Source organism: Parasteatoda tepidariorum, chromosome 9, assembly GCF_982258835.1.
Source record: "Parasteatoda tepidariorum strain Cologne lab strain chromosome 9, Ptep-v5.0, whole genome shotgun sequence".
In the NCBI taxonomy this organism is placed as follows: Eukaryota; Metazoa; Arthropoda; class Arachnida; order Araneae; family Theridiidae; genus Parasteatoda; species Parasteatoda tepidariorum.
Genome location: NC_141763.1, coordinates 13,369,552 through 13,386,645, shown reverse-complemented (window position 1 = coordinate 13,386,645; position 17,094 = coordinate 13,369,552). Strand labels below are relative to the sequence as shown.

The 17,094-nt window shown below is 27.5% G+C and overlaps 1 protein-coding gene across 1 annotated transcript; it reads left to right on the top strand.

Annotated features, from left to right (window-relative positions):
- Window positions 1-205: 205 nt before the first annotated feature.
- On the top strand, window positions 206-16,582 carry Alg-2 (Apoptosis-linked gene-2). Its single transcript, XM_087150905.1, has 8 exons — window positions 206-357; window positions 1,471-1,524; window positions 7,261-7,322; window positions 7,404-7,448; window positions 8,202-8,360; window positions 10,073-10,182; window positions 12,868-12,979; window positions 13,147-16,582. Exons 2-7 carry the CDS (start codon window positions 1,472-1,474, stop codon window positions 12,967-12,969), a joined length of 531 nt encoding a protein of 176 aa, XP_087007031.1. The 5' UTR covers window positions 206-357; window position 1,471; the 3' UTR covers window positions 12,970-12,979; window positions 13,147-16,582.
- Window positions 16,583-17,094: the final 512 nt, after the last annotated feature.

Sequence of the window (17,094 nt, the reverse complement as noted above, 5' to 3'; positions counted from 1 at the left end):
TGGATGACGGGCTTTTCTAAGCTCTCAGCCGTAAAAATCAATCGAAAGTAGTAACTCGGAAGTTTTACGACGAATTTTAATTATAGCGCCATCTGTGTTTAGCGTTACCCAGTCTTGAGCGATATTAGAAATTTCCTAAATGCAAAATTAGGCAGCCAGAAACGATCCACAAAAGTATCATAAAGCTACAAGCTAAATTTACATCACTCTTAAAAAAAGCAACGGAAGTGTTAGTCATCTGTCACTCATTTGTTTTGTTCGTCATCTTTTGTTGGTTTCTCTAATCGGAGACATTAGAAATATAATTAGCTCATCGCCAGTTTTAGTGTACAACGTGATTTCATTTTAAACAACAAAGTAAGATTTTCTTTTTTTAATTAATATAATTTAATTGTTATGTTATTAACAAAATTCAAAAGTTGTATTCGTTTATTAAAAAATTTTATCCGGGAATTTCACCTGAGTGCGAAACTTATATTTATTCATATTATATTTATATTTATTCTTATATATTTCAAACTCTACGTATGTTTCAAGAGCATTATGGTAGAACCCCTTAAGTGTCATTTTTAAAATGGTTATGCTTTACTTCATTCTGCCGATTTCTTCGGATTTAAAAGCGGTTTTCCATAGAAAATAATGTGAGCACCTTAATGCTGTCTTTTGTTTAAAATTGTAGGATTATTTTGTTTTTCTGTGCAATCAAATACTTTTTTTTAAGTCAGCTGTAATAAAAGGAAATTTCAGAAAACCTCCTTATTATATTCGATTTATACATGTATTACAAGGTTTTAAACTAGACATAATATTTTTAGCCATAGCCGGGATCTTATGAATTCAGAGCTCAAAATGAATTAAACCAACTGTTATAAATTCAAGGAAACGGTGTGTTACGGTGGTAATGAAATGATCCGATAAATACTAAATAGCTCAAAGTCTTACCAAAACACGGGAGTTATCCCTAACACAGAGGATAAAAATTGTAATGGAATGTCTTCGAATCATCCTCAGGGATGATTTCCAGACAGTCGTCAATGACTTGTTGTCTACTACTATGACTCATTGCTTCTTTTTTCAATGGTACAGTACAGAACCCGTTATCCGGAATTCAGAAAACCGGAAAACCAAAAAACCGGAACAAAATTCGATAAATTTCCCCCCATTTTTAAAAAAAAAATTTTTTTCCTCATAAGATTTTAGGATTTTTCTTTCTTTTTTGAAGGATGTTTACCTTACCATCATTTTGGAAATAATCATTAGTGTATTACTTCATCGTTTTTTCCTCTTTTTAAGATTATTTCCAATTTTTTTTTTTTTTTTAGTTGGGTTTAACAATAAAAAAACGGCTTTTTGTAGCGATTCAGAAAACCGGAAAAATCAGTTATCCGGAATAGCGATGGTCCCGGTAAATTTTAAAAAAATTTATATATTTATAGCTTGAATTAATTGTTTTAATTTGTTTTCTTTCAGAATGGCATATGGTGCTCAACCTTCCGATCAATATCTATGGGATATTTTTTTAAGGTATGTTAATTTTTAATAATATGTATATTGCTTTAATTCTAGATGCAATATATTTTATTGAAATCTCAGAAAAATCACTTCTTTTACTTCAATTGACTTAATATTTTTTTGTAAGTAATAGGTTCTACATTTTACGTACATACTTTTTTTTGTGTGAAAAAAAAATAAAAATTATCTGTTTGAGCATTTTTTATTTTTAAGAAAAAAAGGGGGTTGTCCTCTGTGAGCAAATTTACTGAACCCAGTAACTGAAATTATGCTGCAAATACTATGCAAACTATTATGTTTTTATGCTTGCATGCATCTATTAATTTTTCTTTTCAACCTGGTTGGATAGTTTTGAAGGTGTAAAGTATTCATCAAAATAACATTTTCTCATATATATATATACGGGGGTCTGTCCAGGGCAAATTTACTACCGTTTAGCGGTACCTTCACAAATTCAACTTTAGGAAAACGGCAGTTTCACATAATACTTTTTCTTGAAATTTTATTTTTGTATCCTGTAAGAAACGATAAACCATATTTTTACCACATTTTTGTGTTGATTTTTTAAATTTTTAATTTTCGCAAATTATGTCTAAATTTTGTCAGACCCCTGATATATATAAAATGCAGAACTAATAATTTTAAGTTTTTTCCTTAACATAGTGAGAGAACCTGAGTAATCTTTTGACCTCTGAGTAATTTTTTATGGATCTAATTAATATTTCCCTTTTGCATGTGACGTAAAAGATAATGGAAGAAAACTTGTGAAGCCTTTCCTTATTATTAAATAGTGAATCACATCAATTTTAGTCTAATTTTATACTCCCCCAATATTTATATGTCTAAATAAAGGAAATCCACCTCTCACCCGTATGCTTGCATTATTACCACCCCTTGCTTGGCCAGACCGTCTTTATATATATAAATATACTGCATACTCTCGATATCATGAAAACCTTGTTATGTATAAAAAAAAATATTTTTTTTGAAATATAAAATGAATTTTTTCAGAAAAATAACAATGTTAGTTTTTTGTAAACTAATTTTTTTTCCATTTAATGCATAATTATTTTTGTCTTACTTTTAAAAATAAAATTATCATTCTTATATTTAGACTTACAGTCAACTATAATTGCATACTTATTTATTAGTAGTTATTCTTATGTTTCATGACTCTATTTTTTTTAGAACATATTTAGTTATCTAGAAATGTTTTTAGTGTCCCGTCAACTTTGAGATATTGAGAGTACACTGTATATATATGTTTTTGATAATCATCCATATTGTATAAGTTTCATACTTTAACTAACAAAAAATATTACCTTTTTTTTATTTATCGATGAAAGCAACCTAATTGGTACTATCATGATTTTTAAAAAATAGTCATGGAAAGAACAAATCTGTTCCATGTTATCTTCATGCATGCTTGCAATTGTAGCTTCTTACAATAAATGTTGCACCTATTTTTATTTTATTATTTGCTTTGTTTAATCTTTAAAAATGTTAAAAGAATATTTCATCTTAGTTAAGAATGGATTAAATGTATAGGTTTGCTTTTTAGTAATTTTCACTTTTTAAGATCTAAATTTCACATATTGTTATGTGCCCATATAATACAGTCACGATTTCACTTTTTAAAAACTTTTTTACAGCTTTTTTACAGATGATTAACTTTTTAACAGCTGAAATTTTTCTTGCTATTGAAATGTTGTGCTCGACGCAGAGCACCTTAGCTGGAGTTGGACAAAATAGTAATAAATAACAACTTATTTTATTTTACAAAGGAACCTTAATGAAAGTTTAACTTAAACTCTGAGTAAAACTCGAATTAAAAAATACATCTAATTAAATAAAAAATACTCTAATTAAAAAAGCAAAACACGTTTGATCCATACTTAATTATCTTTCTAATTTGATTGTTTAAGTTGTTCTGCTCTCTGTGCCAAAATTAGTCACATTTGGAGAAATCATAAAAAACATCATTTAACGTTATGGAGGGCTTGAAGTTAAATGCTTTTGTGTTGGTTCAGGACCACTAAACTTTACTTTGGACCACCATGAAACAATCATCAGTAAATCCAGCAATCAATGTATGCTATTTTTGTTTGCTTATTGTGTTTGGCCTGCATTTTATTCTCAAAAAATATTGCACATTTACTGTATTCTAATTTTCCATTTAAGTTCATTATACTAATGTCTTTAAAACAAAATTAATAGAGATGTGTAAACAATAATGATAGAAATATGTAAACAGTGAAAATGGGTGCAGACCATTATCGCTTATTTACTAGTCTTTCAGACCAGAGAAGAAATTTTCTTAAAATTAACTCCTGTTGTGCATTCTGTGCTTGTAAACAACCAGTATTTTGTTTAGAAGTTAATCTACTAGGTTTTGTAGGGGTATGTTTATAGATGTAAAATTGATAGCATATATTGATAATAATTAAATTTATAATCAAATAAGTAGATTAGTCAAGTAAGTAAAATACATTAGTATACATGAGTTGCTGTAAATTCTAGCCACTCATATTACTTTTTTCAAATTATCGGAGCTAGCCATACGCCTTGGGAATATCTATAGTTTGTCTATGGTCTATAGTTTGTCTCCCCACCACTACATCTGATGGCATCTACAGCTGTGGAAACAAGAATAGCACATTTCAGGGAGGGTAGCTTCTTTTCACTCTAAGGCTAACGCACTAAACTGGGAGAAAAAAAAAGATTCCCTTTCTCTCGTTGACTCGAGCATCAGCCAAAACCTGTCCTAAAAAATGACCCCGCACTCCTACTTGAAATAGTTATACCCCATTACCATACTCACCGCCACGGGTCCAGGCGAATGGTTAGGGGAGTATTCACTTTAGACAAACTATAGGTTTCCTGTTCGGGCAAGGAGTTCATATTATTTTATCTCTATTGTACGAGATTTCGTAGAAGTCCAGGATAGTCTGGTTCGTAGGGTAATGGGCCCATGCCCAAGAGGTCATGGATTCAATCCCCTCAGGCTGAAAACTCCCCGTGTAGTAAATGGTGACTGGTGCACGTTAAATCTGTAGAATCACAAAGTCCTCCATGTTCCCATAACAATTCATACCTCTTGGGGGTACTGATTCAGGAGTTCTCTTGTCTTCTGGATTGGTGCAAAATTACATAGCTACGGAGTTGAACATTAGTAGTCGTAAACCCAAAATCAGGTCCGCTGTTCAATGATAGTTATGCAAAACCTGACATAAAAATTTAATTTTATTTAAGTAATTTATATGTCAATTTATTTAATTCAACAATTTAATTTAAACTTTTTCTAATCTTAATTTATGTCATTTGAGTTCTTGTTATTTTTGTTTGCTGGTGAAACTTTTAATTTAGATTTAATTAATATATTAATGCTGATATCAATTGAGTTCCGTTTTGGATATTATTAAAAGGAATTCTTTTATAGTAGAGTGATTGTTTGATGATTTATTTTTTAATTTTTCTTTAAAATAAATATTCGACGAATGAATAATTTATGAATTAATTGGGAAGATTTCCGTATCGTAATCTGTGGCAGAATTATCGCCAAGTCTTGGCAACTTCGGGCAGGGACCTGTGAGTGACTAAAAAGGCAAACTTCACAAAAAGGGACTACTTGAAAGGTATAACTCGAAGCCAAACCCAAGGAAACATCTAATTTTTTGTAATTTTTTTTTTAAAATTTACAAGTTTAAAAGTACCATTATTGACGTTGAAGATTTGTGTGATCTGATTCATTTACAATCGAAAATATTACAGATATATAATTATAAAAGATTTCGAATTAACATATGTTTAATATAATACACTTTAATTTAAATTTTGGCATAAATTTTTTTATTTATGATGGTTTAAGGATTTAGTAATTAAATTATTTATTAATTATAAGATTTAATTTTAAGACAAAAGTTTTAACCAATATTTAATCTCTCAAGATTCAGATCTAATATTGCAAATTTACTATTTTAGTTTTTAAAAAATTATTTTTCATCTAAAATTTAAGAAATATACGTAACTGATAAAGCCATTTGTTTATATTTACCTTGTGTATTATTTTTATTACTCTTTTCAACGACCAGTTCTGGATCTTTCGAACAGGAAGGGTGAGTAATCAATTTTATTGTTTATCAAGAATAATGATATGTTAGCAATCCTACATATCATTATCGTTGCACGTAAGCACATTATCAAGCACTCTGATGCATATTTCCTGTTACTATTTTAGTGGATTAAATTTAAATTATGCTTGGAAAAGTCAATCATTTGGCAGGACACCCACGGGGTCAGGTCGAACCTGGAATTCTCAGGAAATTTTATTTTAACTCTTAAAAAACAGGGTATAGTGAGGAACAGTTGCAGCAATTTTTACAGAAAAAGTTTTTACAAAAAAAAATTTTAAATTCCTATATTATACCTGCAAAATAACCAATCTTAGAATTGTCAGTAACAGTAATCAAGTATTGAGATTCAAGTTAAATAATTCTGACGCCTATTAAATTTATTTTGATGCCTGGTGGCTGATTGCTAGCGCTTCACGCTCCCGTGCCACAGGTTTTGGGTTCGATCCTCGAGCCGGGCAAGGTTGACTCAGCCTTTCATCCCTTCAGTGCGTTGATAAATGAGTATCACCCATGCTTGGGAGCTAAGCACCGGGGTTTCACGTTTGACTGACCACCTAACTGGAAAATCTGCTCCCCAGAGCCCAAGATCAAGAAAACTGAGATGGACACAGTAGGCCTTGGCCCTCTTTTGGCTGTCGCACCACTGAGTTTAGTTTGTTACCATTATTTTATAAAATTCCACTTTTTAGAGAAACTTTTCCATCTTACCATTCTCATTCTTTTTTTATGTTTTTGCTCACATAATCTAATATTTGACATTCCAACAAAAAAAAATAAGTTTTCTGATGAAATATTGCATGGTGTAGATAAAATATGGTATGGATTTCTATTAAAATTTATGTGATATGCATGGAAAAGTCAGGTAATTTTTTTATTTAAATTGATTGGAAACCATGTTTTGTAAATTACTATAGTTGATTAATTCAGTCATGCTCTGTTATAGATTGGTGTGTTGGTTATTACATACAACAACACATTAACACATATAAATACTAGCAACTGCATGCATTTTTAAGTATTGATGGGAAGCTATTTTTCAACCTATGATTCGCGTTGCCATCTTCTGATAGCGCCAGAAAATACGAAAATAATGAAGGGCTTTGTTTTAATAAACATGCATGGGAAACAATTACAATTAACAGTAAAGGTTAGTGTGGGGTTAAAAAGAGAGGCCAAGTCTGGGAAACTCTTTTTTCTTATGTGTTACACGTTGATTCATTTCTCATTGACTTTATTTATAATTATAAATACGGAATTTATCTGTTAAATAAATTCTGTAAAAAAAAGAATAAATTATTGTTCATAAACACAGAGTTCAAGTTTATGGTCAATTCTTGACAGTAGATAAAATTTTGAAAATCCTACCCATCTAACAAACAAAAAAGTTTAAAAAAATCAAATTAATATTAGGTAATAAGCTTATTAATTTTCCTTTAATAAATCAATCTCAGTCTCGAAAATACTTTTACATACTATTGCTAGAAAAAAAAGGGCCCTGTTAAGGGTTACATTATGATTTTTGTGATTTCTCTATGGATGACTAATTTTTTGTCTGGTGAGCTTACTATGCAACTTAACATAAAATTAATTGTGTTTTTTTTTTACCTAATGTTAGAGTGGACCGTGATAGGAGTGGAAGCATAACAGTAAATGAATTGCAAGCAGCTCTTTCAAATGGTAAAATATCATTTATTATATATATATTTTTGTAGATCTTAAATCGATTTTTATATTCTTATAATATTTTGAATTTTTCAGGAACTTGGCAACCATTCAATCCTGAAACAGTTCGAATGATGATAGGTACAGTAACATCAATCTTTTTTAAGGTCATATAATGGTATAAATGTTTTTATTGAAAGAAAAAGTCGAGTGTCATTGAATCGCTTTAAGCTTTATTGTTGTCTCGACTAGAATTTTTTTTTCTTCTCAACTTAGTCATAATTCTCTTAAAGGCTTAAAAATCACTTAAAAGAAAATATTTCTTTTTTTTTTGCATAAATTTATAATTAAATGTAGGAAAACATTTTAAATAATATTAAATTGATATTTAATTAATTAAAAAATATTTAATTAATATTTTTTTAAAAGAAAATCTATTGTATCTGAAATTTGTAGAAATATTAAGAATTTTCATAGAAGTTTTTACTTTTTAATCGCAAAATCAATTTTATGTCACTTATATTTATACATTACCTTGAGTAAGACCACGTTTTATGAACAGGTACTACATAATAATTTAAAACTGAAACTCTTATTTTTGTTATTTTAAAATATGTTTTGTGTATAGGAACAGTTATTACAAAAAGGGATCGTAAGGATGCTAAACCCAAAAAAAAACTTATTTTTTTCATTTCATTTTAAAGTATATATTTTTATTTAACTAAACCATTCATCCAATAATAATTTTAAAACACTATAGATTTTGTTTGTTTTACATATTAAAACATAATTTTTATATTTAATCTGAATTACTTGCTAATTTGTTCATTTTTTTCTGTGGCAACCTTGTGACATCACTAAATTTGTTTCATTCAAAATTTGTTTCTCTTTTAGGCATGTTTGATAGAGATAATTCTGGAACAATAAATTTTGAAGAGTTTAAAGCACTGTGGAAGTACATAACTGACTGGTTGAATTGTTTTCGCAGTTTTGATACTGACCGTTCTGGAAATATAGACAGAAATGAATTAAAAAGTGCTTTAACAAGTTTTGGTAAGTTTTTTTCTTCCCCCAATTGAATTTTTGTTTGGAATCTTTTTTCGTTACAAATCTCTATTAAATTGTTTGCTTTTGATAAATGGTGCTATAGAAGAATGAAAATAGATTTTTTTTCATTAAGTGTCAGTTAAAATGAATTTTATAAATATAAATTACAAGTATTTAATTACTTGTCATTGCTTGTCTCGATAATTTTTTTTTTACTTGAATTTGATCTAATTATTGTAAATGATTTTAACATAGTTACTTACTCAACTTTATTAGTTTTTGAATTAAATTTTTTTTAATTTTATTTATTTTTTATGTATATGTTTATATTTATTTCTAAAAACTTTTACATTATACTATTTTTATTTAACATTAATGGATTTGCCAAGAAATATCTTTTAATTGACCAGTTGATGAAGTATTTTTTTTTTTTTGTTTATCTTTTTTTATTTTTTTTAGAACACTAAATTTTTAAAATTGAAACTGAAAATTTTAAATTGATACAAAATTTAGGTCAAAAATTTAAAGTTTTAATCTTTTTTGCAAAATAAATTTTTAAAAATGAGAAGAAAAAAAAAATTTTGCCCCTGTATTAACAGCATAGGGGGGAAATTATTCTGTGAGTCCTGAATTACATTGCTCCTTTTCCTCAAAGCATGTCTTTATACTTTTAATAAATTTTTACTACATATTATTATCACTTTTAGTAAAAGGTTTAATTATTTAAATATACTTGAATAATCAACGCTAATTTATAATTTAAATAATCAATACTCATTTCTTGTTTTAGTTTTTCCTATCAATTGATTAAATAGTCATAAATGTGTAATTAAAATAGATGGGTAAAGACATAAAGAATTTATTATTGGCAGAATATCTTTTTTTTTTTTAGAGAAAAAATCCTAGAGACTTTTTAAACAGATTCATCAAATTTGGTACTAGTAAAATTTTTCATTTTCGTTACTATGAGACAGGGTGACTCAAGGGGATAGAGTGCTCGCTTTCCAATGAAGTGGGCGGGTTCGATCCCAGCGACAGCTGATCGATTCGTATTCTGCAACTGACTAGCACCAACGACAATGCTGGCGTAAAATATCCTCAGTGGTGAACAGATCAAGGTTTAGAGTCCCCTTGCCGTGAGGCTAACCGTGAAAGGTTTTTGTGGTTTTCCTCTTTGTATGACACATGGCTAATGAGTTCCAAATTAGCAGCGGTAAACCCTAAATTTTCTTGACTGTTCAATGACGGTAATATCATTTTCATTACTTACTCCTTGATGCTAGTTGGTATAATCCGATCATTAGAACAAAAGTTATTAAAGGTAAAATAAAGTATTAACTTTGAAGAAGATAATCTTAATTTGAACTTTTAGGGACAGAACTAGTAATACTTTTTAGTTTTAATTCTTTATTAAATTATTACTAAACTATTAACTATTTGCCTTTTTATTACATTTTTTTCTTATCATTAAAAATTTACTTTTCATACCCAATTAAGGATTTATATTATTTTTAATTAAGAAAATATGATTCATAGATTTAAAAGTTACAAGGACTCATTCAAAATCTAGTGAAAACTCTAATTGTATTCAGTGTTATGGAATCTGCAGACAATGCTGATGTTGCAAAAAATTATCTAAAATTTAAAAAAAAGTTACTGATAATTGCTTACAAGAAATAAAATATTAGTGTATATATGTTTGTTTTGTTCTTTTATAGGTTACCGATTATCAGATACCTTTGTAGATTTATTAGTACAAAAGTTTAATCGTGATGGTACAATGACTATTAAGTTTGACGATTTTATTCAATGCTGTGTCTTATTGCAAGTAAGCTCGCTTTCAGTCTTTATGTTTTATTGCAAGTAAAGATATGCTTTTATCCATTTTTTTAGCAGGGTGGCTGCAAAACAGGGAAAAGTCAGGGAACTTTATTAATTTGGAAATGCTAGGAAATTTATTTAAAATACCCAAGAAAGTAAAGAAAATGAATTAATTTGAGATACCCAGTTGTCTTGTTTTTTCCACAAAAAAACTTCTAATTGTAATTATAATTTTTTTTAAGTAATTTTTTATTTTCATCTGCAATAGCAAGTGTAAATATTCTATAGTTTCTTGTTTGTATAAGAGCGTGACATAACTGAAAAATTTATAATAAAATTTATGTCACCCTTACAAAAACCAGGGAACTTTGACAAAATCAGGAAAAAGTTGGGGAATTGTATTTTAAAGTGCTTTTGGCCTACCTGTATAAATCTGTCTATAATCTATCAATGCTGTGTCTGATTTAAAGTATTTTCACATAAATATCTGCTTTAATTCCATTTTATAAATGCATTAATAATGAATCAAGCTTGAATGGTATTGTGGCTCTGAACTGTCATTGTTTGAGACTAGGTGTTTAATGCTGAATGGCTGGTAAGTTTTAAATCAATATGTACCAGATTGTCCAGAAATAAAGGCAGCTAAAGTCTCAAAATTGACTTCTGGGATCATGTTTTGGTCCTTCATGGGCTGTGGGGTCATTGGGTTTTATTTAATTTTAGATTTTATAACTGAAATTTCTATAAACTGTACTGAATTCTAACTACGGAAATTTCTCTAGATTTTATAACTGATATTTCTTTTGCATTTATAATCAATTAATTGCTGAAATGTACAAATGACAAATTTTCTGCATGCTTACAAAGATGTGCTAAGCAAGAAATTAGTGCAGTGCCACAAGTACAGGAACTATTCGAACAGGCTGTGAAGTTTTTTTCTTTTTTTTTTTATTGTTTTAGAGGTGCTTTCTTAAAGCAAAGTTAAGGCAAAGAGAAATATTGTAAATGTTACAGGACTAATATATGGAAGAGTTTTTAATATATATCATCAATTAAATTTCTGGCAGTTATAAGTAGTTCTGGTGTTATCCTCTAAATTTATGTAACTAACACTATCATAATATTGAAATGAAGAATACTCTCTGTTTAAATTCTTAATTCACCTAACTTTCTAACTCAATAAATTTCATTTTATTTTCATTATCTAAAGCATCAATCACTACTTTGTACTGGGGGGGAATTTTCTCTAAGGAAATTGTCTTTGTTTCAAAAGAATAATGAAGTCAATCTGACTTGATATGCTTCCTGTTGTGTAGCTTTTTTCAATTTTAGAAAATGAATTTAGGCAATGGTCTCGACGTTCTATAAAAATTAAAAAGTGGCAGCCAATTTAGTTTAAGCTAACAAACAAAAGTTTTAATTCAATTTTTAGATAACAAAATATTTATTTTTTTACGTTTCACTCTATTTTAAAATAACAGTGTTTGCTGTTTTAGAACTAACTACAGTAGAAAATCTATAATCCACAATTCTATAATCCACAATTCACCTTAGACTACTTTAACTCTGTGGTGTAAACAATGAAAATTGCAGTTAAGAAATTTCTGTAACTAAACAAGAACTATTAATTTTTTTACATTCTTAATTATTTGCTCTTAGAAGGCTTAGAATGTCAAAAGCAAAGCAAATCAAAATAAATAAAATTTAAAGTGTTTTAAGATTCACCTGTTCCTGACTAAAATTGCTATATTTAGTAGGTAAATTTAAACATATGTGAAATGTTCTAAAAATAAAAAAAAATCTGCGAAACACAAAGCCTCATGTTTCATTTTAAAGATCTTCTACTGTATTATTTAAATTGTTTAAATGTAGCATTGTATGAAAAAGTTCTCAGAAGTCTCCTACTGTTATATTATTTTAAATAGAATGCTGCAACTAATGTTTAAGGAATAATTTCTTGAGTTCTGTGATGAAGAGTCACGCATAGTACAAATCCTACTTGTAGTTTGTGAGTTGAAAAAAAATTGTTTAATAGTATTATAAATGGATTTTTTTTATATGCATCATTTTATGCATTTTTTATATGTATAAATTCACTAAAATTGAGTTGCATCCTACAAAAAGTAAGCTTTAATTCTATTTTATAAATGTATCAGAAATACATAGCTGCCAGCTCTACTGAATTTTGCCAATTTCTCCTGGTCTACTGGTTTAATTAAAATCCTCCTCGTTTTTTACTTTTTAGAAAATTCACTAAAATTGAGTAAATTCACTGAAGTTGAGTTTCCAAGAAAATTCCCTATTAAAATAGAATTTTTTGCATGGATTGTTGCTTGCTTGAATATTTAAGTAAATATTACTAATATATAATGAAGCAAGCCTCATTTATAGAAATCAGTTTAAAACAATTTCTGTTCTAAAAAGTTCGATTTATTTTCATTCAGAACTCCTTTTTTAACTTAATTAAAAAATATTTTTTTTAATGATGTATTAAATATCTACTAAATACCTTTCAGAACAGTAATTCAGAACATTTCAAGCATATTTAATGGCAATCATAATTGGAAATTATTAGTTTTTCTATTTTAATGACTATAAAAATCCAACAATTATCATGAAATTTATATTTCGTAAAATCTACTGAAAATGTTGTCAGCTATAGAAATATGATTTTTATTTATTATTTTTTCAGACTTTGACTGCTGCCTTCAGGTTCCATGACACCGATTTAGACGGATGGATAAGAATTTCTTATGAAGAGTTTCTAACGCTTGTCTTTAGTCTCAGAATGTAACAAAAGCAAGGTATTATTCATTCACTGTTTTCTGCTTATTATTATTGTAACCATTGTTGATTATTCTATGAACTGATTGTATATTTCAACCCCGTTGTGTGAAATTAACACTAATCTGTTCTGATTTATTTTTGTATGAAAAAGTTCTGTGCTAATGTTCTTTTTCCACTATTTCAGGAAAAATTCCACGTTATGCCTGTTGTCCGTCTTGGAGACATTGTCGTTCCCTTCTGTACAATTGTTATAAATGTTCATCAATATATGTATATATACTATATTGTTAACATTATTTGTGTACCATATTTTTTGTTGATTGTTTTGCCAAAGAAATATTTGGATATTTATGGAGGCTTTTATGATTGAAAATACAAGTAATCAAATGTACATAATTGAAAAATTTTATGAAAATATGTTTAAGTTGAAACATTACTATTTACTATTAAAGCTGAATGTTTTTGAAATTGTTTATTAGTTTTTTGTGCAATTTTTATGCTTTATAGTTAAACAGTCATTATAAATGAGTAAAAATATATAATTTTTTTATTACTGGGATTTCAAACTGAACTCTCTATTTAAACTTAATAGCAAGAAAAAGTGAATGTTAATTGTAATTTTTACCCTTTCAATTTCTTAATTTCATTGTAAACTGCCGAAAAAATTTAATTTGAAACTGCCGCTTGACGTGTAAAAGTATCTAAAGAAAACCTATTTTCAACTCTCAAAAAAAATAATAGTACAAATTATGTTTTTTATAAAAAATTAACATTTTAATACATTTATTTTGGTTAAATACTATTTAAAATCATTTGAATAAAACAGTTCCCGTAATTTTTAAATTTCTAAACTTGTTTGCAAAAATACATAACTCTCATTTTTATAAATAGTAGTGATTTTTTTTTTAAATCAAAATATATTTAATTTAAAAAGTAAGTTACTTGAAAATTAGTTTGATTTTTATTGAATCTGTGAAAAAAAATCCCTCTATTTACAAAAAAGTTTTTCTTTTAAATAAATGAAATGCAAATAAAGAGTCGTTTTAGTAAATTACTCTCCACAAAACTGTTTTCTTAAAGATAATTTTTAAGCTGTATTAGCATTGAAGTAAATTTAAATGATTTTTGTGTTACTTTAACATGCTATTTATTAAAGATTTTCTGTGTACAAATACAGTCCTTTTTGTTGGTGCTCAGTTATAGCTCAAATCCTTTTGTTTTTTGAAAATAATGTTATCATTATTCTGAAAATTATGTTAGTATTAGCTTAGATAAACTGAACTGAAACAAATTTAATCCAATCTTTCTATACATATATTTAATTTTATCAAAATTATTTTTAAAACATGTTTGCACATGAATGCTCAAATATACAAGTGGTACTGAAATGTAGCCACTAGATTTTTTCCTATCTCAGATATTTTGTATATTTTACTTTGCTTGTTCTAGTATTGAAAAATTTATATTTCGTTTTATTACAGATGATTGTGAGAATCCAGATGATGCTAATTGTAACTGTCATTTATTAATTACATTATTATTAATATTTTACGAATAGAATTTAGTAATTATTAATTATAGTAAGGGTTTATTTTTTATTTAAAAATGAACCCTAGTAGGAAAAGGATTTGATTTATCATTCTAGCTTTAATAGAATTGATTTGAAATTATTGTAACTACTTTTATATATAAATAATGGGGAAAGTCTGATGTTTCAAATTTTATGTGCTGGTGAAGGATAAAAGATGTATGCTTACAATTATCAATGTAATTGTTCTTTCACTACCACTAAAAAAAATCCTGAAAAAATGCAAATGTTTGTCGCTGTAAGCAGGGTATCTGCACACCTGAAAAGTCATGAATTTCGGTATTGAACAAAATTTGTCATGAAATGTCATGATTTTAACTTTTTTATTTAAAAAAAAAAACATGGAAAGTCATGGATTTAGCTCGCCGAAGAATCTAATTTTTAAAATGGAATTCCCTCTCCCCCAATTTCATGGTGATCCGAATATCTGAATTTCTAACAAAATTCTCACTCACAGTCATATTTCATTAAAATATAAAATGTTTTTATCATGTCCTTTAAAAATTATCATGTTCTTTCAAAAAAGGAAAGAAAAAACATCTCTTCTGGAGCGAATTATCATTTAAACTTCTGTGATTTCTGAATTTTTATTATTTATTTATTTATCAATTTAAAATTCTAGCTGAAGCAAATCAGTCATTGGCGAATTTTTTTTTTAATTCCGACATGAGAACAGAAAAAATCAGGAGTATTTCTTGCCTTTCCTATGAACAAGAAAAGTATCTTTAGAATATAATTCTGATTCTGTAAATTTAAAGTACCTTTTTTTTATATTTCTATAAATTTACTTTGTATTCTAATAAGTACATTTGTAACAATTTATTTACATCAGTTACTTTTATTATTTGCTGAGAAAAAGATTTAATACACATTTGTAACTTATATTACTCCCTGCATTTTTACAATTCGCGATCGCAACGCTCAAATACACCTTCTGGGGAGAAGGCCTGTTAAATGCCTTTAACCCTTACCTCTCCTCTTTTCAGTTGTGTAGGAATGTGCTACAATATTTTTTTTCTTAATATTTTTCCTATTTAATTCTCAAAAATATTTTCTAAAACTTCCATGATGTTTTCTTTTAGAAATATGTTCAATGTAGTTTTTAGTTCCATATAGTTTCCTAACTTAAAAAGATTTTAATCTATTTGAAAATCAAGACAGAAACTAACGTACTTCTTCAGGGCCGAATTAAGAACCTCAGAGGCCCTAAGCACTTAAAAAATTTTGATGCTCCTTAAATTTAATTAAGAACATCGATATAAATAAAAATTGTTTTTCTTAAATAAAATTAAATTTACAAAAATAAATAAATTTATATAACAGCCAAATTAACCGCTTTTTGCAGAGGATCTGGTGAAAATCAAAATTTTTCGATTAGTTCTTTGAAGGATTTTCAACGCTAATCACGTATTTTGCTATTTTAGAGCAAAGCTTAAATAATTTTTAAATTTTGGTGTTACTGAAAACTAACGAACTAACTAATGTACTACTAACTAACATATAAACTAACGTACTTCCTTCTTCTATGACACTCCACACGCTAATGGTGAAAGCATGCAAAGTGTTGCCATAAGTAGAGAGTTTTGCTCTTCCCCACCTGCAGCCCATTTTTATCACCATTGCAGAAATATGTTAAAACTGGTTCTAAACATTTTATTTTGTGTCCCCAAAATGGTTGTGTATCCTTAAACATTATTTCATTGGTACTTCGTTAATTGTCGTAACAAATTCTCATACGACATTTGCATTAATGTGCCTATTAATTAATTATGAATAATTGCCAATTGTTATTAATATTCATCACATTGACTGAAATATACATATTATCACAAAATTGCCAAACTTATACATATTTTTCTTATCACCTTACTATGCCTTATGTCTTAATTAAAAATCTGTGATATGTCTCCTTGCTTTTGTTTCAAGTTTCTGATGTAACATTCCACACGTTGTGACAAGTTTTCTTCTCCTTGTAGTTGTATTGTTGATCTGTGCTTTTAATATATATATATATATATCATTTCTGCTCAAATTATTTATCTTATCTTCTTTAATGCTTTACAAGTTTATGAATGATTATATGTTAGTAATCTTGAGTTATAATTACCTTAATTTTTTTTAACCTCATTCTATACTACCAAAATAAGCATACTCTTAAAGATTTCAGTCCACAATTCCCAATTTTACAAATTCATTCAGACTGAAAATTTTATTGAAAATTAATTCTAAATATTTTTTTTTGTAAAGTAATCACATCCCGTTTTAATAAATTCTTTCTGCTTTGATTTTGTTCCCTAAATCAGGTTTTATTTGTAATGTTAGATACTTTTAATAATATTTAATCTATTAAAAATTCTAGTATTGGTTACTTTTTTTGTAATTTACCTTTTGTAATAATTATATATTATGTATAATTATTACAAAAGTTTAATTACTTCTTATAATATAAATATTCCAGTGTTTCTAACATAAATTTTATAAACTATACCACCACAATCTACTGTCAAAATAAGCATATTTTATGTATTATATAAAAAATGGAGT

Coding starts and splice junctions, on each gene's coding strand:
- Alg-2 (XM_087150905.1), top strand. CDS start 1,472: ATGGCATATGGTGCTCAACCTTCCGATCAATATCTATGGGATATTTTT. Junction 7,323..7,403: donor GCAAGCAGCTCTTTCAAATG/GTAAAATATCAT, acceptor TGAATTTTTCAG/GAACTTGGCAACCATTCAAT. Junction 8,361..10,072: donor AAGTGCTTTAACAAGTTTTG/GTAAGTTTTTTT, acceptor GTTCTTTTATAG/GTTACCGATTATCAGATACC.